General features: G+C 41.6%; 1 protein-coding gene across 9 annotated transcripts in view; it reads right to left on the bottom strand.

The window, feature by feature from the left end:
- Positions 1-22,788, bottom strand: part of PIKFYVE (phosphoinositide kinase, FYVE-type zinc finger containing) — a 98,563-nt gene that overhangs the window by 37,588 nt on the left and 38,187 nt on the right. For 7 of the 9 annotated variants that reach the window (XM_055120438.1, XM_055120441.1, XM_055120439.1 and 4 more), the window contains 9 exons: positions 18,732-18,791; positions 17,048-17,174; positions 16,445-16,625; positions 15,341-15,415; positions 11,292-11,399; positions 6,510-6,650; positions 5,792-5,918; positions 2,576-3,768; positions 899-999 (listed from right to left, as the gene is read on the bottom strand). In XM_055120438.1, coding sequence (XP_054976413.1) covers positions 899-999; positions 2,576-3,768; positions 5,792-5,918; positions 6,510-6,650; positions 11,292-11,399; positions 15,341-15,415; positions 16,445-16,625; positions 17,048-17,174; positions 18,732-18,791 — 2,113 coding nt within the window. Of the gene's footprint in view, positions 1-898; positions 1,000-2,575; positions 3,769-5,791; positions 5,919-6,509; positions 6,651-11,291; positions 11,400-15,340; positions 15,416-16,444; positions 16,626-17,047; positions 17,175-18,731; positions 18,792-22,788 lie in introns of those variants that run through there. The other 2 variants (XR_008627234.1, XR_008627235.1) reach the window with 2 other exon arrangements.

The raw sequence follows: 22,788 nt of genomic DNA, 5'->3' as shown, positions 1-22,788 counted from the left end.
TTAAGTCTGGTGGTGGCTGTAGTTTGAACTCCAGCTTACAGCACTGCTGGCGCTGTAGTTTAGATACACACATAAACCACACTTCTATCCACCACCACTGTGCCCAGACTACCCTCGACCCTGGACCATAGATATAAGGAGAGAGAAAGAAAGAAATCGAGGCAGGGAGTAAAAAAGTGGATGGGTAGTAACAGGATTAGGGATCAAGGGGCCTCAAGCAGCTTCATTTTCTTTTCAAGTTGCTGGAACTCTGTTTCTATATTTACTGGTTTATGTAGGGGCTGGGCAGGAGCGACAGCACAGTGGTTGGGCTTTCGCCTTTCATGCGGCGCCTTTCACGCGGCCGACTGGTGGTGTTTGATTCCTCCGCCCCTCTCAGAGAGCCCGGCAAGCTACCAAGAGTATCAAGCCCACATAGCAGAGCCTGGCAAGCTACCCGTGCGTATTGGATATGCCAAAAACAGTAACAATAAGTCTCTCAATGAGAGACGTTACTGGTGCCCACTCAAACAAATCGATGAGCAACGGGATGACAGTGACAGTAACAGCTTTCCAAAAAGTATGAGGGTACATGGGGGCCATCCCAGCAATACTCAGCCTCTGGGTTCAAAGGTTCAATGTTCGGGCAGTGCTGGTCAGGCTCTGTGATGCTGTCTGGGTCCAACCATGCCGGGGAACCACCATGGTGGTGGCTCAGGGACCACCAAAAACATATGCAGGGGGGCTAGAGGGGCTCCAAGGCTACATCCGGCAATGCTGGGGACGAGGGGGCATGGTGCTGTGTTTGAATCTGGGTCATTGCACAAGCCAGGAGTCTGCCCCCGAATACCAAGCTACTTCCCCAGCCCTTGTCATTCGGGAGTAAAGAGCAACAGTGCAAGGAAGCAAAGAATCCTACCACGGGCTGACACAGGCGCTGGGGGCGTTGCTGGACTGGGCCGAAGAGCTACTGAAGAGCACGCACAGTCTCTGGTGGTTAACAGGGTTCAGACAGTCCACCTGAAAGAGAAGGGAGAGGTGAGCACAGGTGAGCACTAGAAGCAGCCCCTCCCGGCCCAACGCGCGCCTCCAACAGCCCACACTACTCTGCTCCCTGTGGAGAGACCCCTGTCATCCCGGTTGGGATCCTGGCTGGAGATAAAATTCCAAGAAACTAAATACAGGGACGTAGTTAGAGGTATTTTTCCACATCAAATTAAGGGTGGCTTTTATCACTTTCCTTTTATCACCACACTCATAAATTTAAAAAAAAAATAGTATATTATAATTATTACTTCCCTACAAGGAAATAAGATTTAAAATTTTTTCAAATTTTTTATATGATTAAATCATTCTATTTTGTCATTCAGAAATAATTGTCTAGGGCTGGGGCAACTATAGTTTAAGGTAGGGCGATCACATCACATTTAGCCAACCAAGTTCGATTCCTGGCATCCCATATGGTCCCCCCCTAAGCACTGCCAGGATTAGTCTCAGAGTACAAAGCCAGGATTGAGCCCTGAGAATTGCCAGGTATAGCCCAAAAACAAACCACAAAAAAATCACATGCAAAAAAGGCTTTCTCATAAGTTCTGTTCCCACCATTATCAATAATGCATAATGTGTACATAAACTGATACAATGACCAATAATAATACATGATGTGTTCTGAACAAACATACTGAATATTGACACATGTCAGTTTTAAGAGAATAGAAAAAAGGACATTATCACAGTTAAATAATCTGTCAGTGTCACTGTCATCCGTTGTTCATCGATTTGTTCGAGCGGGCACCAGTAACATCTCTCGTTGTGAGACTTGTTACTGTTTTTGGCATATCCAATATGCCACAGGTAGCTTGCCAGGCTCTGCCGTATGGGCGAGATACTCTCGGGCTCTCTGAGAGGGGCGGAGGAATCGAACTCGGGTCGGCCTTGTGAAAGGCGAACGCCCTTCCAGTATGCTGTTGCTCCAGCCCCAGTTAAATAATATGAAGTGTTTTGTATGGTGAGCTGGTAAAAAAAAAAAATTTGATGAATCTAACAATTTCTGAAAAAATATACCCACTCATGCACCCACCTTTCACTTTCCTTCTTGCCACTGCTGAAAGGCTCAAGCTCACATCACACCAGACACGAGAGGTCTCATCAAAAATTACGGACAGGGTTGGAGTGATAGCATAGTGGGTAGGGTGTTTGCCTGGCACACGGCCGACCCGGGTTCGATTCCCAGCATCCCATATGGTCCCCTGAGTACGGCGAGGGGTAATACCTGAGTGCAGAGCCAGGAGTAACCCCTGTGCATCTCCGGGTATGACCTCCCCCCAAAAAAAGCAAAAAAAATTGTGGACAACCTCCCCCACCCCACCCCCTTGGTTTCTACCAACTTCTGAGCCGTTTCCTAGTTAACTCTGCTTGAAATCTTCACTTCCATCCCATCCTATGGGATACATTTTAAACACATAAACCACAGAAAAAGAAGTATGGAATTAAGTCTGCTAAGTCTGTCCTATTTTGCAGGCTCATTAACCTGTAAGGAGCACTGTTTTCCTGACACTGTGTCCACTGGGAAAGGACCGGACACGGTCTGGCTCACCTTGGCTGACAAGAGCGCATCACTGGACATTAAACCCTTCTCATCCTCGCCCTCGCCTTTGCCTCCTGCCTTGCTCCCGGAGGAGGTGGCCGGCGACTCCTTGGCGTGCGCGAACGGGTCGGCGCTCCTCTGCTGGATCCGTCCTCCCCGGGCCCGGAAATCCGCCAGCATCCGGCCCAGGCTCTGGCTGTCCCCCAGGTGCTCGGCGATGCGGGCGTTCACGAGCTCGTGCGAGGGCAGGACCTGGATGGACCGGGCCTGGACACTGCCGTTCATGGCCTGCAGGCCGGAGAGATCCCGCAGCAGCTGCTTCTTCCGGCGGCCCTCCAGCTCCCGGAACTCCTTGTTGAGGAGCGGGGACCAGTACACCTGCTCGGCAAAGTAGTCGCGGGTGGCACAGCGCATCCCCCGCTCGGTGAGCAGGAAGGGCTCCCGGAAGGTGATCACGGGGGAGATGCAGAGGATCACATCCTTCAGCTCCTGCTTGAAGGCCGCCGAGTACGTCTTGAGCTTGTCCTCGGAGGAGGTCACCTCCTCGGTGACGTACAGCCCCGTGTCGTCCTGAAGGGGGTCCCTGAAGGCTCGCATCTGGCCCTTGGGGTCCTGCAGCTCATCGGCTGGCTGCGAAGTGGCCGCCGGCTCACTGGCCGCGACGTCCTCCTGCGGATCGTCCACCACCGGCGGCGCTGGCCGCAGTAGCAGCAAGGGCTCGGGGACGGGTGGGAAGAAAGCGCAGGGGACAGCGGGGGCCGGGCCAGCTGCGGCGGCGGGGCACTCCTGAGGCTTGGCGGAGGCGCCCTCCTGGGGCACGCCCCTCGCTTCCTGGTCCCCCTTCTCCAAGGACACCACCCTTGGCTCCAGCGGGCCGCTGTCCTCGGAGGGGAGGCACTCTGCGGGGAAGTCGGGCTCCCGGGGGAGGGGGCTCCCGCTGAACGGCGGCTCCGGGGCCGCCCCGTCGTCCTCCCGGCCCTCGATCAGAGAATGGAAGGACGGGTTCTGTGCCAGTGTGGGCGGCATGGCAAACTCGTCCATGAGGAAGGAGATTTCGAGTTGAGAGTGATAGGCGGCGCAGACCATGAAGATCAGGATCTCCTTAACCCGGGCCAGTTCGTAGTCGGAGCCGCCTCTCAGCTTGACGGTGCAGCCCAAGTGTTGAGGACAGCCTTCGAAAAACATCAGCGTTTTGGTTTGCTCTACAAGGGAAGAGATGAAAAAAATGATAATAATAAAATAAAATATAAATAAATAAAAACAAGAGTCCATATGCAGATGTGATACGTATATACAATGGAATACTATGCAGCTGCAAGGAATGATGAGATCAAGCAATTTGCTGCAACGTGGTTGGAACTGGAACATGTTGGGTGAAGAAAACCCAAAAGGAAAAATAAAAAATGAGTATATACAGGGCATAAACCATGACATAAAGTATATTAAAAATGAGATAATGATTGTGGTCAGTTTAACACGACAGTTAAAAAAATCATTATCTTAATGTCATAAAATATTTCAGAAAACTTTGGAAGTTTAGATAAGAAAGGCTACTTTAGGAAAGGAGTTAGAGAATATTTTTTGTACTGATTAACATTTAGTCTAAGTCTCCATGAATAAGTAAAAGTGGGGCAAATGTTTCAACTGGACACAGAGATCTATGACAAGTGAAGACAGGAAATTAATGGTTAAGAGCTAAAAATACAAGTTTGAATCAGTTCACAGTGGGTCTTGAATATCAAGCCAAGATTTTATTTTATTAAGCATGAAGAAGAACCCATTAACAGAATTCTACACCAGCTAGATACGTCTAATGATAGAGTATGGATTCAACTACAAGATTAGAAATTGAAAAGCCTGTTTTCTCCCTGTTTTAGTGTACTTTGTTTCATGTTTTATGTTACTTTGAAATCAGAAAATATCAAAGAATAAAAACCAGAAAATAAAAAAAAAGAAAAACCAAAAGGATGATCTCACTTATCTGTGGTACACAGAATACTGGATGAAGAAATGTACTGTAGTAAAAGGGGGATGCCTATATGACCCTTGACTCCAATGTGTAGAAGGACAGAGAAGGAAAGAAATCTAGCAGGGGAAGAAGAGAACAGGAAGTAATGCAGGACGTAATGGGTGAACGGGCATCAGGGCTTCCGTTTTATCAGTGATATGAGGGTGGGGCATAGCCATATACCCAAAACAGACTCAGTAGCACTGAAAACATGAGCTCTAAGCTGCAAACACTGAAACTTTGTGATGTGCCTGTCAAGCTGACAGGTGGGTGCTAGGTGAGGGGGGGGAGGTGGGGTAGGGAGAGAATATGGGAATACTGAGAAAAGGAAGTGGACACTGGTAGTGGGATTGATGTTGAAATATTATATGCCTAAAACTCAACTACTGGGCCAGAGTGATAGCATAGCAGGTAGGGCATTTGCCTTGCACATGGCCGTCCCAAGTTCGATCCCTGGCATCCCATATGATCCCCTGAGCACCTCCAGGAGTAATTCCTGAGTGCAAAGCCCAGAGTAGCCCCTGATCATCACTCAGAAAGCCAAAATAAAATAAAATAAAACTCAACTATCAATAACTTTGTAAATCACATTTAACTTTGTAATGTTGGGGAACAGTTTTCCCCAAAGTTTTGGGAATGCTACACACCGGGTCCGGCAGGTACCGCCTGGGTGTGAGGCAAAGGAGGACGAGTGCGCAGAGAAACACCATCCAGATGCAGTTGATTATCGCTCACTTTATTGCCTCATTTTTATAGAGGGTCTCGGCTTACAGGAAGGTCCAATCACATAAAGTTTAGCATTATTGGCCTATTATCTTTTCTTCTCTGCTTCACCCCGGTCCAATCCCGTTCAAGGCTAGATGTTGCAGTTAGAATGACTTGCTAAACGTACAGGACAGTTTTCTGTGTTTTTGGCCTATGTGACTAGGAAGAAGCTGAGTAAGGCTCAAGGGCGGACAACTTGTGCAGACACCCTGTTTCACCCAGTTACTTTGCCCAGTTATTCCCTCTTGCAATACTTCTCTTCAGGGTCGCTTTGCAAGGTCAGGCCTTATCTGCTCCAGGGCCCTTCGCCTTGCTCCACAATGTAATTCACATTTAACCACAATAACAGACAGTTCTTACTTAGAAAGACCATTGGCTTAGTTAGTTCTGATAAGTTGATGAATTTTCTCAAGGACCCATGCTCAGATGAATCTATGCCAAATATCACTCACCATTAGGCAGCTGAAACATCTGCATATAAAACTTGTGACAAGTGCCCAGATGTGGTTTTGTAAGGAGCTGGTCCATAGACATTACTAAATCACCTTGGGTCATACGACTGATTCGTTCTAAAACTTGCTAGAACACAGAAAAATATTACATTACAAAATTAGACACAAATAAAAATCCTTGGTAAACTGAATCTGGAAAAATAAAGTAAACATTGTAACACTCGTGATCAATTTTCTGAGTTTTAGTGGCATTACAACTTTTAATTTCTAGGTTATAAGAATTGGTATGTGCTTACTTAAACAAACCATACTCATTAATAATGTACATAAGGCATTTAAGCAACATGCAACATACCCAACACTGTGGGTAGAAAGAACTTTCTGGAATAGGGATCTACTCTGAACATGATTACTTTCCAAGGTAGAAAAATTTTCTGCTTGTAAATTCCACAAAATGAAGGTGTAACAAACAATACTTATTAACTAAAATCTACTACACCTCTAATCTTAAAGACCTCTATAACCAGTATTATAATTAAGCATGCTTTTTTTCCAGGCTATATTCTCTAGCCTTAATAAAATAGCATCCGTTCCTCCTATTTGCAATATATATAATCAACAAAGAAACAGATAACTAAAAGACATGTTTACTCACCCACACATTCATATAAATACAAACGCTAATTTTTTTTTAACACGAAAAAATAGGAACACTCACTGATTTTACATTAATGACCAAAGTAATGCCATGTTCCAACAGCATGTCTTGGGCAATCCGAGATACTGTCTTCTCAACCAGAACCAAAGTGGGTCGAACATCAACTATTCGCTGGACATAATTCTTTAAGAATTCCCTTTCCTAAGAAGAAAAACCAGAGACTTTATTCTAGCAACATTAAAATATCAGGACACTTTACGATTATTCATCTTAGCCTAATATATCTTGATCCATAAATAACAAATTAATTCAAACACAACCATCCCTGTCATAAACCGTTCTATTGGAAAGATTTTTCAAGAGACATTCCACTCTCTAATATACTAATTTTTCTTTGAAGAACAGTCAACAATCCAAAGGCAACAAAAATTCCCCAAATAAAATTCATTTCTCAGTTTTTTTCAATGTCACTAAAGAATCCCCTTTCACATTCTGAAACCAACAGGACTAGCTCTTATTTGGTATCTGAATAAATAATTCCCCACACAAAATGCTACTTTATGACTTCCTACTTTCAATCTCCCAAAAGAGTATATGCTACGTAGAACAGCTAAAACAGGATGGTTAATTAAGGTAATTTTCAAAATGAACAAATATGGTAATAACCAGAGTTAAGATAATGTGATTAACTGTTTTATAAAATGTCTGGACTCCACATGAGCAGCTGAGCAAGTCTGTCAACCCCATGCAAAACGCCTGAAATGTTTCCTAGTCAAGACTGCATCCATGAGGCTGAAGCAATGGTACAGTAGGCAGGCTGACCCAGGTTCAATCCACAGCACCTCATAGGGTCCCCCACGCCCACCAGGAGTGATCCCTGAGCGCAGAGCCAGGAATAAGACCCAAGCACTGCCATGTGTGGCCCCCAAACAAAAAACAAAACAAAACAACAAAGACTGTAACACTGTACCTACGGTCACTGCTATCAACAACAATGAAGCTAATCCCAACAATGAACTTGCCCTGCGAGGGAGTTTGAGTCTTCTCTCTTTATTAGGTTCTGGTTATAGAAATCTATACACTTCAAAAATTTCCCCACCAGTTAATAAAATGGCATTTTTCCCCCTAAAATGTGGTAAGTTGGGGGTTGGAGCGATAGTACAAAGGGTAGGGCATTTGCCTTGCATGCGGCCACCCCAGGTTCGATTCCCAGCATCCCATGTAGTCCCCCGAGCACTGCCAGGAGTAATTCCTGAGTGCAGAGCGAGGAGTAAACCCTGTGCATCACCAGGTATGACCCAAAAGGGGGGAAAAAAATGTAGTAAGTTTCTAGTTTGCTTACTGAATTGTAATCTTTTTTTTTTTTTTTTTTTTTGCTTTCAGGTCACACCCAGCAATGCACAGGGGTTACTCCTGGCTCTACACTCAGGAATTACTCCTGGCGGTGCTGGGGGACCATATGGGATTCTGGGAATCGAACCCGGTTTGGTCGCGCGCAAGGCAAATGCCCTATCCACTGTGCTATCACTCTAGCCCCTGAATTATAATTTTGTTTTGTTTTTGCTTTGGGGTCATACTAGGTGGTATACTCTGGGCTCCTGCTACTCAGCGATTGCGGAGGCTTAGATGGGGTTTGGGGGGTGGGGGGGTCTTAGAGGTAACTGGGGATCAAACCAAACTTGGCTGTGTGCAAGGCAATTAACTGACTTTACTGCATGGCTCCAGTAAAATACCATTAGAATCAGTTGATGACCTTTTCTCAGTAGTGCTTGGGAGCCGGCCAGTGCCAGAATCGAAGTCAGAGCCTTGTATTTGTTAAGCACATGCTCTATCACTTGAATTAACTCCATTATGCAAGAATGAGCTGATTTAAAAAAAAAAATCTGGCTCCTGGTATACTCAGTAAGAAGGTCTAGGCCAGGCTCAGCAAGGAAAGAATCAGAGGTAAACCATGAGCCTGGAAGAGAAGAATGGGAGAGCAAAAATTCTGGTAGCATCAGATTTGTGAAGACACTACAAAGAAAGCTGCAGGCTAATTATTCCCTTGCCTTTAGTTTGTTATTTCTCTTTTTCTGTCTGTATGCCCAACGTCTACTCCTTTAATCAGTTATTCCACATTAGATGGGACAAAGAAAAAGGAGACAAAATTCAAATGAAAAGATACCTCCATCAGATCCAAATGAAAACATTAATACAGCATGAGTTAAAGGAGCATTAAAATTGCTTTAAAGCACCGGTGGATATTTTTGCTTTTATGAACTAAACAGTATTTATTAAATGCATAATAGTAAATACCAAATTAAAAGCTTTACTTTTAACTTTAAATGTCACCTGGTTTTTAATATAGTGTACTCTACTAAAATGCCCTTTAGAATAACAATGATACACAGTTGGTAAACAGGAAGAATGTCAGATGGAGGTTTATTTTCTATGTGTTTTCCCTCAAGAAAGAGGGCCCAGAATAGCTCCAACAGGATATTAACTTTCAAGTAGAAAGGCAAATGATCTCAGCTCAACTATTATACATACAAGGTTTTATAACAGTTTGGGCTCTATATTGTGGAATAAAAACTAAACTCCTGTCTGATATTTTAAATGCTTTCAGTATTAAAAACCTTTTACTTCCCAAGCATACTTCCCTGACTGTAAAAATTTGGTCAAAACAAAGTACACAACTTTTAAGTATAACTTCAATATAAACAAATACAGGATTTCATCCATTCGGAAACAGAATTTACACATTTAAGCATCACTGCAATGATCCACTGTGTCCTACAATCAATGTAATGTAGTTGTGACCTACTCCTGTGAAAGATTTCTGGCACCTCAGTGAGACTAAGAAAACCCCTAGCAGAGGCCAGAGAAATAGTAGGAAGGTGACGGCACTTGCCCTGCATGTAGTCAATGCCGGTTCAATCCCTGGCACCATGTATGGTCCCTGGAATGCCACCAGGAGTGGTCTTGAGTACAGAGTCAGGAATTAGCCCTAACACCAGTGGGTATGGCCCAATCCCCTCACCTTCCAACCCCCCACCACACACAAACACAAAGAAAACCCCTAGCAGAAAAATATCATAGTCCTCCACTGAAAAGTATAGTAAGTTAGAACCAGAAAGGACAGTATAACTCTAGCAGAAAATCCTTTGGGGGCAGAGAGAGCCCATCCCCAGTGGTGCTGAGGATGAAAAGAGGGTAGTCTGGATCCAAGGCAAGTGCCTCCCTCACATATAATCTCTGGTCTGAAAATCCTTTTCAATAATATAATGTAGTATCAATAATATATCACTGAGTCTAAGAGAAAACAATTCTTGATAACGAAGTTCCCTAAGCACCTAAGCAAAGTTTCACAAAGCATATAGTGCCTTTTAGACAACTCAGTTTTTTCTCTTTGTTCTTATGATTTCAGTTTCATGTCACTGAGTCTACCATTACCGATGAATTTTCAAGTAATATCTTTCCTAAATATTTCTGGAACCAAGTATAAAGTGGTTCTGCTCTAACATGAATACACATTCCTAAAAGCCACCTGTTTTGAATGATCACAAATTAAAATTAACAGTATTTACGGAAGAAAAATGGCTGGGAATGAAAACTTAAGTCTATGAGAGTTCATATTCATAGGACTAACAAAAATAATCTTTGGTAACTTGAGCGAGAACTTGGACAACATACAGACAGTGAGGCAGAGCTGCAGGCTGCCTCCAGGGGAATTTAAAATGCACAAAAGAAACAGTGTTAATTGGAAATGGAGCTTTGAGAGGCAGAGCTATTAAGAGGCACCCTGGGTTGGAAGTACTTCTGGAAGAGGATCCTAAACACAGGAATTTAGTCTTTAATTCCACAAAATAGAGCCCAAAAGTCTCCTGCATGTTTAACAGTTGAGCTGAGACCACCTGTCTTTATACTTGAAAGTCATAATCCTATTGGAGCTATTCTGGGCCCTCTCTCTTAAGGAAAAACAACAGAAAACAATTAAACTTCCATCTGTCATTCTTCCTATTTACAAACTGTATATATGATGACTGTTTTTCTAGAAGGCATTTTAGTAGAATACTCTATGTTAAAAAACCAGGTGACAGCTCTAAGAACTTGAGACATCTCTTCAAGTATACCATTGGCCTGATGAGAAGAAAAATTAGGATATGGACTTGAACATTTTCTTCCAGATATTCCCCTAATGTCATGTGTCTAGTCCATTTTTTTGAAGCTCTAAAATACTGAGTCACTGAGATTCTGGTAATCTTCTAAAGTACAATATATAAAAAATGTCTTTTAGAATCAGAATCTTTTGAATGAAACAAGCAAGTTCATCTGCCTGTCAAATTTCATCAACTGGAACAACGAGTAATATTATGAAGAATAAATGTTATTGGGGCTGGATAGTACAGTGGGTAGGGCATTTGCCTTGCATGCGGCTGACCCAGGTTCTATTCCCAGCATCCCATATGGTTCCCTGAGCATGGTCAGGAGTGATTCCTGAGTGCAGAGCCAGGAGTCGCCCCTGTGCATTGCCAGGCGAGACCCAAAAACCAAAAAAATAAATAAATAAATAAATAATAAATGTTATTCTTAAACAATTAAGAATTTGTAAGCATCACAGATATACACATTCCCCCAGTAAGGAATATCTCAGTAAATTCTTACACATGGAGGCCAGAGAGTATATGTGCAGCTTGTCTTACACTGCAGCTGACCCCAGTTCAATACCTGGCACCAGAGAGCTCCAAGCTTTGCTAGGGGTCACTCCTGAGCACAGAACCAGCCCTTGATCAGGATGTGGCTCCAACTGTCCTCTGCCCGCCTGCCTCCAGCCCATGCCCATCACCAAGAAAAAGTTCCTACCTGAAGCACAATAGGATCGATGCAAGTAAATTTGGTTTCTTCTCTGTAAAGATACTCAATCGAACATTTCAACAGAAGGATTTTAGGGTTTTTGATACACGAATTCATCTACAAAGAAATGAAGTTTGTTAAGTCTTTTCACGTTTGCTCTTTAGCGATTTCCTTACATCACTGATTTCTACTGTTCATAAATCCTCTTACATTAACCAGATTTTTCTCATTACATCAGTATTACTCCCATTTAGCTCTTTCATGGCAGTCTCATTATTTGTTCTAAGCCAGGCAAAAATCTCCAAAAGCGATTTCACGAGAAGCTATTATTACATCAAATTCTCTATACTCAACTACTTTTTTATTTCAATTATTGCAAAAAGACGTATCAAGCACTAGACTGGGGCAAGAGGAGCGAGAAGACAGGCCATTTCATAAATTCCAGAGATGATCAATTGGGGGGGGGGAACAGTGCTGGAAATCAAATCCAGGGATTCACACATTCAGCCCTCACCCACTGAGCTACACCCTTAGTTCAGAAATCAACTATTTTGAATCACGGACTTTCTAAAATTCAAGAAAGGTAGAGGAAGGAGAAAAGAATTAAAATGCTTCCTGACCAATGATTAGTTTATTTTTCTTTTTTCTTGCTTTTTTGAACTTTGGAGTGTATATATAATATCTCAGACATTATAGACTTTATCAGATGTATGCAACACAAATATTTTCTCCAATTCAGTAGACTGTCTTTTAATTTTAGTCTGTTTCTTTGTTATGTTTGCCATAAGAGACAAATCAATGAGAACACCTCTAAAGTCTGTATCCTGTAGAGTTCTGCCAATATTTTCCTCATGATAGATATTTCATGGATTCTGGCCTCATCCTGAGGTCTTTAATCCATCTGGAACTATCTTTAGTGTATGGTGTGAGACACGAATCCAGCTTCCCCATCTGCATTATTGGAGAGATGTTCCTTGTGCCACTTCATGCACCCAGTTCCTTTTCCATAGATAAGCTACCTACGGTCTTGTCAATCCTATTTCTTTTGAAAAATCAGCTCCTGCTTTTATTTACCCTTTGTACTGTTCTCTTGATTTCAATCCCATCAAGAAATAGGGAGGGACATTTCTTTGAAGAAGACACACAAGTGGCCGGGAGGCATACACACAAAATACTGACTGGCACTTATTATCGGGGGAAACACAAACACAAACTGGAAATTCAAATGACAGTTAAAACAGCACATATTGAAGACTGGAAACAACCGGTGTTGGCAGGAAAGTGGTCAAAAAGAAACCCTCTCATTCACTGTTGACAGGAATCCCCACGGGTTCCAGTTTCTATGGGAAATAGAAGATTTCTCCCAAAAATAAGGCTATTGCTTCCTTGTAACCTAGGGACTTCATGCCTTGTCATCTGCCCCTAATACAAAATCATTCATTCAAAATGGTTCATTGTAACACTGTGTATCATAGCCAGGGTATGGAAATAAGCTAAGTGACAGAGGACTAGATGAAGTCTGTGGTATCTAAATACAATGGAACACTAAGCAACTGCAGGAAAAATGAAATCTTGCAATTCTCCGCTACATGGACGGAACTGAAGGGCACTGTGCTAAGTGAAGTAAGTCAGAGGGAGGTCAAGTATCAGATGATCTCACTCATGATACTACAGAGACAAAACAAGGGAAGAGATAGCACCCAACAGTCACAAACTTTGGCCTTGGGTTATGAAAATTCCTTTTTCATAGATAAATTAGCTAAGGTTCTTGTCGAGCCTGTTTCTTTGGGAAAAAATAGCTCCTGGTTTTATTTCTCTTTGTATTGCTTTCTTGATTTCAATCCCATCAAAAATTAGGGATTTTTTAATTATAAAAATAAAAATTAATAAAATTAAATTTTAGATTATAAAAATAAAAATTACCAAGCAGTGGGGGAGAAGCTGAGTGGAGATGATACAGAGACAGAGGTTGAGGGTGTCTTAGGGTCTTTGAGGGGGGGGTGCAGTTACTTAATACATCAAAGCCATAAACAAGGACCGGACAAATAGTACAGTGGGTAGGACACTTCCCTTGCACGTAGCCAACCTCGTTAGATTCTGGTCTCACATGTGGTCCCCTGAGTACTACCAGGAGTGACCCCTGAGCACAGTTAGGAATAAGTTCTGGACATTGCTGGGTTTGGCTTAAAAATAAAAACTAAAAACCAATAAAAACCATAATATAAAGATTACTGTGACCATAAACTAATAAAAATTAAAAAGTTTTATTACCCAAACTTACAAAAATTTTAAAAAGAATAAGATAAAATGCTTCCTTGGACAGCTTTTTAACAGAATAAATTTCCAAGTAGCTGTATATTGGCAATCAGGTTAAGTAACAAGAACTTAAAGAAAACTTTAAATCATCTCCAAAAGCAAATACTCAAAAGAATATATAATATATTCAAAAACCAACCAGACTTCTAAAGACACAGGCAAAATAGCCTGAATCCTGAAAATGAGTTATAGGCTCTACCACATGCATAGACTCCAAACTGGTAAATGTTACTGAAAACAAAACCTCCACATTGGGGAACTGCATGCAAGGGTTTTTTGCTTTTTTAAAAGTAACTACAAATTAAATACCAAACATGGCCAGTCTCTAAATATGGCAAGTGGTGCAAGACAGCCATTCATGCATGCAGTTCTACCATAACCACATAACATTTTCAGTTCTGGGAACACTAGCATTTGATTCAACAAAGAACATTTCATTTGATTTATAAGATTTCTTCAGCGAATAACAGTGGCTACTTCTTTTATTTTAGTATTTCTGTAGAAATAACGACTGTGGATCATGAAAATGAAATTAACAGCAGCTACAATACTTCTGCTTGTTCATGATTTCTTAAAAATTTGAGGAGGCTTTTACTTATAATTACTTATAAGCAATTTACTTATTTTTGCTTCGAAGGAGGAAACACAGGGCTGTAGCTCCTCCATTCAGGAGTTCAAGCCAGATGTCTGACTAACGTCTCGCGATTACCAAGTTTCCCCCAAGGTTACTGCTATTTCAGTTAAGTTTCCTCAATGACTCTGAAGCCTGACAAGGTTTACGAGGACGGCTAGAGATCAGAACGTTCTCAGGGAGTGAGGACCAACACAATACTGACGGGCCCTGGCACTACGTTAAAAGCAAGCCCCTTTCCCTGTCTTCATTCTCCCTCAGCCTCCTACTCAGCTACGTCTCCAGAATGAGCATTTCTAGAGGCGGGCGTAGGACTCAGCACTGTGAATCAGGAGCACTGGTACTGCCAAACACTGTGGCCACCAGCAGCCCTTGAACAGCAGCTCCAGACCCTCCATGGGACACAAAGTTTTGGCCTGCTTACTCTGGCCTCGCCCCCAGCCATTCCCTGTCTTCCTGTCTTTCTCCTTCAGATTCCAGTTTCCTTAGCACATCCGTCACTACACCCCACTCCTCTGTGCTGGCAATGGAAAGGCAGGGCTAAAGTTGTGCAGCTTAACCTCAAGTGTTTTAAAATCCTAGGCCTCTGGAAGAACTCCAGTCTCTCAGAGAAACCTGATGTGGCAGGATCAGTTATCAGTATCTGCTGGTCTGGAAGTATAACTCACCCTCTCCCTCTTCCTTCCGATGAATTTGAGTTATCCAAACCCAAAATCATCAGTTCTGAAACATCTTCCCCCGACCTCCAAATATTTGCCTCTGTGGCAGACACAAAGTTCTGTCCTTGGCACTGGAGCAATAGGACAGTGGGTAGGGTGTTTGCCTTGATGCAGCCAACCTGCAGGGTCTGATCCCCAGCATCCCATAAGATGTCTCTAGCGCCCCCACCAACCCAACCCTGAGCCCGCCAGGAATAATTTCTGATTGTAGAGCCAGGAGTAACTCCCGAGCATTGTCGGGTGTGGCCCAAAACTCAATGAATCAATCCATTTTTGTCCTTTGTTGCTTCTCAATGCCATTCTCCTTTTTCTTCTATGATTTGGTAACCCAATTTGCCCATTCGGCAGAGCCATGGTTTGATGAACCTCATTGTTGAACTGAATCACATTACCTTTTTGTGTGCAATATTCTTGGTACAAACAAATCCATTGACAACCATAGAATCAAACTTCTTTCCACCTGGAATCTATTTAAGCAATTAAGAAAAAAATAAAATTCAATGATGCAGTCTCATAATCCAGTCAGGTGGATACACTTAACTTACTTTCAATTTTACTTTATTATATAATCAAATAAGAACAAGAAGGAAAAAAGTCAGGAGAGAGCTTATTCTTTCAACCAATAATGGTTTCTTAGATTTTCTTCCACTTCGTACTCTGTCATTGTCCTGTCTGGTATTCTAAAGTAAAGTATCCACTTGACGAAAAAATAAACTGGTGCTACATGAAAATTAGCACCAGGGTCCAGAGCAATAGTACAGGGGTGTTTGCCTTGCACGTGGCCGACCCGAGTTCAATCCGAATCATCCCATATGGTCCCCCAAGCACTGCCAGTGGTAATTCCTGGGTGCAGAGTCAGGAGCAATCCCTGAGCATTGCTGGGTGTGGCCCAAAAAGCCAAAAAAAAAAAAAAAAACAACCTACTATCAGGGGATGAAGAAACAGTACAGAGGGTAGGGCACTGGCCTTGCAAACAATTAACCCGGGTTTAATCCCTGGCACCCCATATGGTTCCCCGAGTCATGCCAACAGTGATCCCAGAGCACAGACCCAGGAATAAGGCCCAAGCACTTTGAGATGTGGCCCCAAAACAAAACAAAACCATTATCAGGTCAAAAATACTGAGAGAATTTCATTACTATCTAAATAAATTACGTACTGTTGTTCCTCAGAACAGTCACAGTAATCTGTGGGAATGGGCCTTCTCATACATAATGGGTGAAGGAGAAAAAGCAAGAAAAGAAGGAACTGAGGAACTCTGTTTGGGTTCCCGAGGCATTCCACACCTCAGTCACCCCATCTCATCAGCAGTGACTTTGATGAGTGGCTCCCCATGACCCTAAGAGGACAGCTGACCCAGATCAGAGAGAAAAAGCTTCCCCTCCTCACTGAGCAACCCTCATGGCAATGTTCCCTCAGATCACCGTGAAGACATACACCATAGTCAGGCCCGCACCACCAGCTCCAAGCATGAGGAAAGCGTTAGCAGAGCTCACTTTTTTGATGTGGACAAACTGACGGATATCCATGTCGTCATCCCTGATCTTGACATCAGGTCGGACTGTCTGAACAACTTGACAGACTAGTGACACAATGATGTCCCTCCAAGATGGTGACAATGACTCATTATGGAGCAACTGCTGGAGTAGTGCCATCATGTGATTATGATTAGCTGAACTACAAAAATGTCACAAGAAGTTGACACAGTTAATATTGCCAGAAACTGCAATTCTAAAGAAACAACAAGCTGTCTACAGAGAATTTATCAGCATCGAGAGGAGCTACGGCTCACAGATCAAAATCTCCCACGTAAGTGATAGTCCTTCAGTACAGCTGCACCTTAATGATTCTGCACATAAACAAATCTGTGAACAGCTTTCGTGAAGATGACCCCTTCGATTTGGTGTAATTTTGACACCTAAATTACAATGGGGACAGACAAACACAGGGGGACTCTTATTTTATAGGAAAATGCATCGAAACAGGACTTGCTTCCCAGGGAACTTTAGGATTTATAAGGAAAAACTCAATGCATGCCTAGAAAGTCATCAGTGAGGCTCACAGGAGAAAGGGAAAGGGAAAAAAGCTGGTGGCCTTACAGCAACCTCTCCATGGCCTGCTTCTCTCCATTCTCCTCCCGCAGCTCCAGGTTGTTATGATGCCAGCCCAGAGGGGTGAAAGGCAGTTCTTTGGGTTTCTCCTCTACTCGACGATTAAACAGGGATTCTATGCAAGGCATGAGAGGGAGAATATTCTTCATTATAGTTTGACACCATCTACTCATAGACTGAGGAACTACCCACTCCTCTTTGTCAATTGTTTAAGTTAACCAATTCAAATTTTTGGTGTTAAAAAAAAAAACCAAGGCACTGGATAAATATATAAATAAAAGAATTAAGCCTGAGTTGGCTCTTCAATGTTTGCAAGAATCAGAACGGTGAAAAGTCAAATTGCAGGACTATAAATTCAACTTCTGAAAAGCAAGTAAAGTCAAATCTTTATACTGTCCCTCTGTTTCTTTGGGCATATTTAAACCACCAAAAAAAAAAAAAAAAAGGAGAGTGTTAATTTTCCCAGTGAAATCACTAGCTGAAAATGGTATTCAACAGAAATCTGAAAAGTGAACAGAACAACATATGACACGTGGGTGCTGGATTAAAAGAGAAAAAGCCCAGTTCCAGTATGTCTGAAGCAATATGTGACAGTGCAGAAGATCTAATCAGGCGTTCCTTGACAACATTTATTTTTAAATACTGGAACAAAGGCTTTTCTAACAAAGTTTTATAAAATGAATGCAAACCCACCCACTCAAAAACACTGTGAAGAAATATTTTTAATATGCAAAAATTCATAAATTTATAAAATTCACAAAATTTGTTTTAAAATCCTGACATTTTTAGAAAGGGTAAAAATGAATCAAGACCACAAAATTAATAATAATAATAAGAGTATCAAATGCTTCATAAAAAACATTCATAAAATAATTTTTGGCTGTAAACTGAATAAGATACAAGAGAAAATGTCTACCATTCACTTTATTTTTTAAATAAACTTTATGTTTTTTAACATTTTTTAATTCGTACTATAATTTAAAGCCAAAAATTTCCAACGAAACAGCCTAGCAGATTACATAATAAAGCAAGCCTTCATAACATGTAAGGGACTCAAACCACACATTTTAATTGTGTGGACGCTGGAATAAGCACAAGGTGAACTTATAAACACTGTTAGTTTTGCAATCATCAAGAAGGGGCCTTCCTGGTTCCAGGTTACCCAACTTTTTTGTGCTACATGTGAAACTTCCATTATCTGAGGTCTAGACGGTGGAATGTCAGGAGCTAATTAAGTGTTTCTTTAATGACACAATAAATATGAATGGAGTCATAAAAGGCTTGTACTGCATACTTCCTTTATCCCCAGAGTGCTTTAGACTCTCTGCTTCTCTTTCCTGCTCTTCACGGCAAGCAGCATCCTCAGTCGGATGAGCCCTGCCCCCGGACCTTGACGTGTCTGACAATCCCGGACCATACACACACCAACATCCACTGACACAGGAAAGGACTAAACCTAAAATGCCTCTTTATTTAAAAGCCCTTTCATTGTTTTCAAGTACCACATTCTTAAAATCACTCCCCATGAAGTATGTCACTACAGATGTGATTATAAGTGAAATAATCACATAGATTTCCAGTGCCTGTCGTCTGCCAATCATTGTGCCAGGCCTTAGGTATACCTCCATAAGCAAAATGACCCCCCTCCCATTGAAAGATTCTGAGAGATTACCTTTGATGAAGGCGTCACTTATTGAGAGCTGCTGTCCTCCGTTGTCAGAAATCAAATACTCTGTGCATACCAGGAAGAAAGCAGAGAGAGGAGGACGGAAAGGAGAAACTGTAACAAGCATAATTACACCGAGAGCACACCCACACAAACCATTACTCATATTCACCCATCACTGCCCGGGCAATTCAAGAAAGCTCTAAGGTGCATCTTTATATCTGTTACACGTATGTCCTTCTAAATTTAATAGACTTGAATGAAGGACTTGATTAAAACCTTGAAACAAGCCTGGAGAGACAGTACAGGGGTTAAGGCTTTGCCTTGCATGTGGCCAACCTGGTCTCCCTGTGGTCTCAGCACTGCCAGGAGTCGTCCCCAAGAACAGAGCCAGGAGAAAGCCCTCTGCCAGGGATAGCCCAAGCGCCCCCACTAAACAAACAAACAAAAAAACTTTGGAACAGGACTGTTCATTATCCTGAACATCTCATTTTCCCTTATGAAAGCTGAACCAGCTTATGAAAATTGAGATTTTCAAGAATTTGTAAGACACACCTATAAAAGTTAAGATATTTTGGAGCTGGAGCGATAGCACAGTGGGTATGGGCGTTTGCTTTGCACGAGGCCAGCACAGTTTCAATTCCCAGCATCCCACATGGTCCCCTGAGCACCGCCAGGAGGAATTCCTGAGTGCAAAGCCAGGAGTAACCCCTGTGCATCACCCAAAAAGCAAAAAAGAAAAAAAAAAGAAGATACTTTTCTCAGATATAACTCTATTACTTAACAATGACTCTGCCTATATGTAAGGTGGTACCCAGAGAAGTTTCTGATAAAACAATAAGAGATATTTTTTAAATTTCAGGATATAAGGTATGAGTAGCATAGATAGGCAACAAAAATATAACTCAAAGAATTTCATTAGCTTTTGAATTAAAAATTTGCTTTTCAAATATTCTAATGAAACACAGCCAAATGGTTACCGTTAAAATGACCACAGAAAACATTCTGAATGTGTTCTTTTTTAGCTTTCAAATATTCCATTTTTTTTTTCTCACAAGTGAAACTTGTTTACTTCCCCATGACTCTAGCTCTGTGACCAAGAGAAGTTCAAATGGGGTTCTTTCTGCCAGGCAACTTAAACCACAATTCTTTTTAAGGCCTTTAAGACAAACCTGCTTAGCAAAAATCTTCAAGCAGACTTCATATATTAAAAAAAACAACTTCAAAAGTCAATGTTTATGAGCCAATATGCTCATCCTTCTAGTAAAGAAAGAGAAGAAAACTTTATTTACAGAACTCAAATGTGTCAATTTCAATAAAATCTAGTAAAAATTGATGTTGCATTTTATTTCTGCACAGAAATTAATAACACCACTTATTGTTATTCACTTAGTCTCGTGTCTTAGAGCTGAAGTTAACTCAACTGATAGAGCTTGCTCAACACAGTTAAGGCTGGGTCCATCCGGTCCTGCATGGTCACCAGAGCCCAGGGCCTGAAGTAGCCCCTGGCACCACTGTATGTGGCCCCCAAACAAAGACAGTATATGTACACACACACACACACACACACACACACACACACACACACACACACACACACACTAAACATATATAGACAAAGCTTGTAAAGTCACCATATACATACATATATGCAAGTATTTATGTACAGTGGCTTTTTCTTTTCCTTACTTTTATTTTTTTGCTTTTTGGGGTCACACCTGGCAATGTTCAGGGAGCTCTGCACTCAGGAATCACTCCTGGAGGTGTTCAGCGTACCATATGGGATGCTAGGGATCGAACCCGGGTAGGCTGCATACAAGGCAAATATAGTGGCTTTTTTATACTAAAGCTTATATGTATGCATATACAAATTCCAAAGGGATTGTCCCCAACTGTGTTTGAAAATAATTTAAACACACAGAAAACCTCATACACCCTCGGTCTAGACTTAATAACTATCAATCACTTGCACAACTGATTTCTCTTAGGACATTTCCCTATAGTTTCTCATATTCAAACTTATCGAATTGTTTCCCAATTGGTTAAACATTTCTTCCTCATACCAAGGGACAATGTGACTTTATTCTCTTTATTCTCTTCCCATCAAAAGCAGGTTCCATAACTTTTTCTTTTTATGTAATACTCTATTCTGTAACAGCCTCAGTCGGCTAAATGTCCTAATGTCCTAGATAATATCCCACATTCAGATCTGATGGACTGTTTCCTTCTAGTGCCATTTAACTTAATTCTATATGCCCTATGTTTTCCTAAAATGGAAAGCTGAATCAAAAGGCCTATAGAAGCCAAGATTTTGACTATATTCTCCTGGTTCTTCTTGCTAGCTTTCCAAGAACGGCTCAAAACACTGCTTGAAATACCTAATTTAAAAAAAAAAAAATTTTTTTTTTTTTTAGCTTTTTGGGTCACACCCAGCAATTCCCAGGTTCCTGGCTCTGCACTTAGGAATTCCTCCTGGCGGTGCAAGGGGACAGTATGGGATGATGGGAATTGAACCCGGGTCAGCCGCATGCAAGGTAAACACCCTACCCACTGTGCTATCGCTCCAGCCCCATTTAATTAAAAATTTTTAACTGTACAACTCTCCTAGAACTATAGTGAAGAATATATCAAACCAGAATATCATACTGTCTATTTTACAAGCTTTTGGAAATAAAAATATTTATTTAAGATAAAAAAGCATGAGGGAAAAAAATACATTTAGGTCCAGATGTTTTAACCAATTTTATAAATTCTAATTTCCTCATGCTTTAGAAGATACAAAATTATTCCTAAGAATAAGATTTAAGGAACTCTCATCCACTGCTGGTGAAAATGTTACCTGGTACAACCCCTGTGGAAAACAGTATGGAGACTTTTGAGTAAACTTAGAATTGAACTGTCATATGACTCAGCAATTCCACTGTGGGGCATCTATTCCCATGACATAAGAACACCCTCTCAAAAGGACATACACACACCATTATTCATTGGTGCACTCAGTATAATAGCTAAAGTATTATATCAACCTAGGTGTTCAACAACAGATGAACAGATTATGAAGATGTGACATATGTACACAATGGAATACTACACAGCTACAACGAATAATCAAATCAAGCAATTTGCTGCAACCTGGCTAGAACAGGAAGGTATCATGTTGAATGAACTAAGCCAGAAGAAAGACAAAGGACAATCTCACTTCTCTGTGGTACACAGAATACTGGATGAGGAAATGTACTGTAAGAAAGGGGGATGGCTTAGATCACCATTGACCCCAGTGTTTAGAGAAGAGAAAGACAGAAGAAAAGAAATTGAGTGGGGGGGAGAAGAGAACGGGAAGTAATGAGTGAAGAGGTATCAGGACATCAATTATACTGGGGTGATATGAGTGTGTGATACAGCCACATATCCAAAACACAGACTCGATGAAACTGAAAAGATGAGCTCTAAGCTGCAACCACTGAAACACTGCCAAGTCCCTGTCAAACCGACAGGTGGAGATGGGGTGGGATGGGGGTGGGGATGGAATATGGAAACACCGGTGGAGAAAATTGGTGTTGAAATATTATGTGCCTAAGACTTACCTATCAACAGTTTTTTAAGTCACAGTATTACTTTAGACTTCTATTTAAGGACAAGTATTACTTTAGACTTCTATTTAAGGACAAGAACCACTTACTCCCATTTACATGTTAAGAATGAAAATGGAGGCAGCAATAGATTATCCTTTCTCTAGATCACTACTAGATCACTCTGACATCCGTACTTTCCAGTAATAAGTGGGAAAGGGATGGAGACGGGGGAGGGATGCATTTCAACTTCATACAAAAACTGAGAGCCTGAAACATTTATTCAAGGGCTCATAAACTCTAAACAGCGAAAGCGCAAATGACCCAAGAGGCCAATATAATAATTACCTTATTTCTGAAGATGGCAACTTCTCCATTAGAGTCTTACAGAGCAGAAAAATAAGTATTTCCTATTTTCTTACACTCCCTACACATAAGGCTATAAACAAGGTTACAATATCATGTTACTTCAATAAAACCTGTTTCAATTATTA

This window comes from Sorex araneus, chromosome X, assembly GCF_027595985.1.
Source record: "Sorex araneus isolate mSorAra2 chromosome X, mSorAra2.pri, whole genome shotgun sequence".
Taxonomy (NCBI): domain Eukaryota; kingdom Metazoa; phylum Chordata; class Mammalia; order Eulipotyphla; family Soricidae; genus Sorex; species Sorex araneus.
The sequence above is the reverse complement of the archived record's forward strand: the minus strand, read 5'-3'. Positions and strand labels throughout refer to the sequence as shown.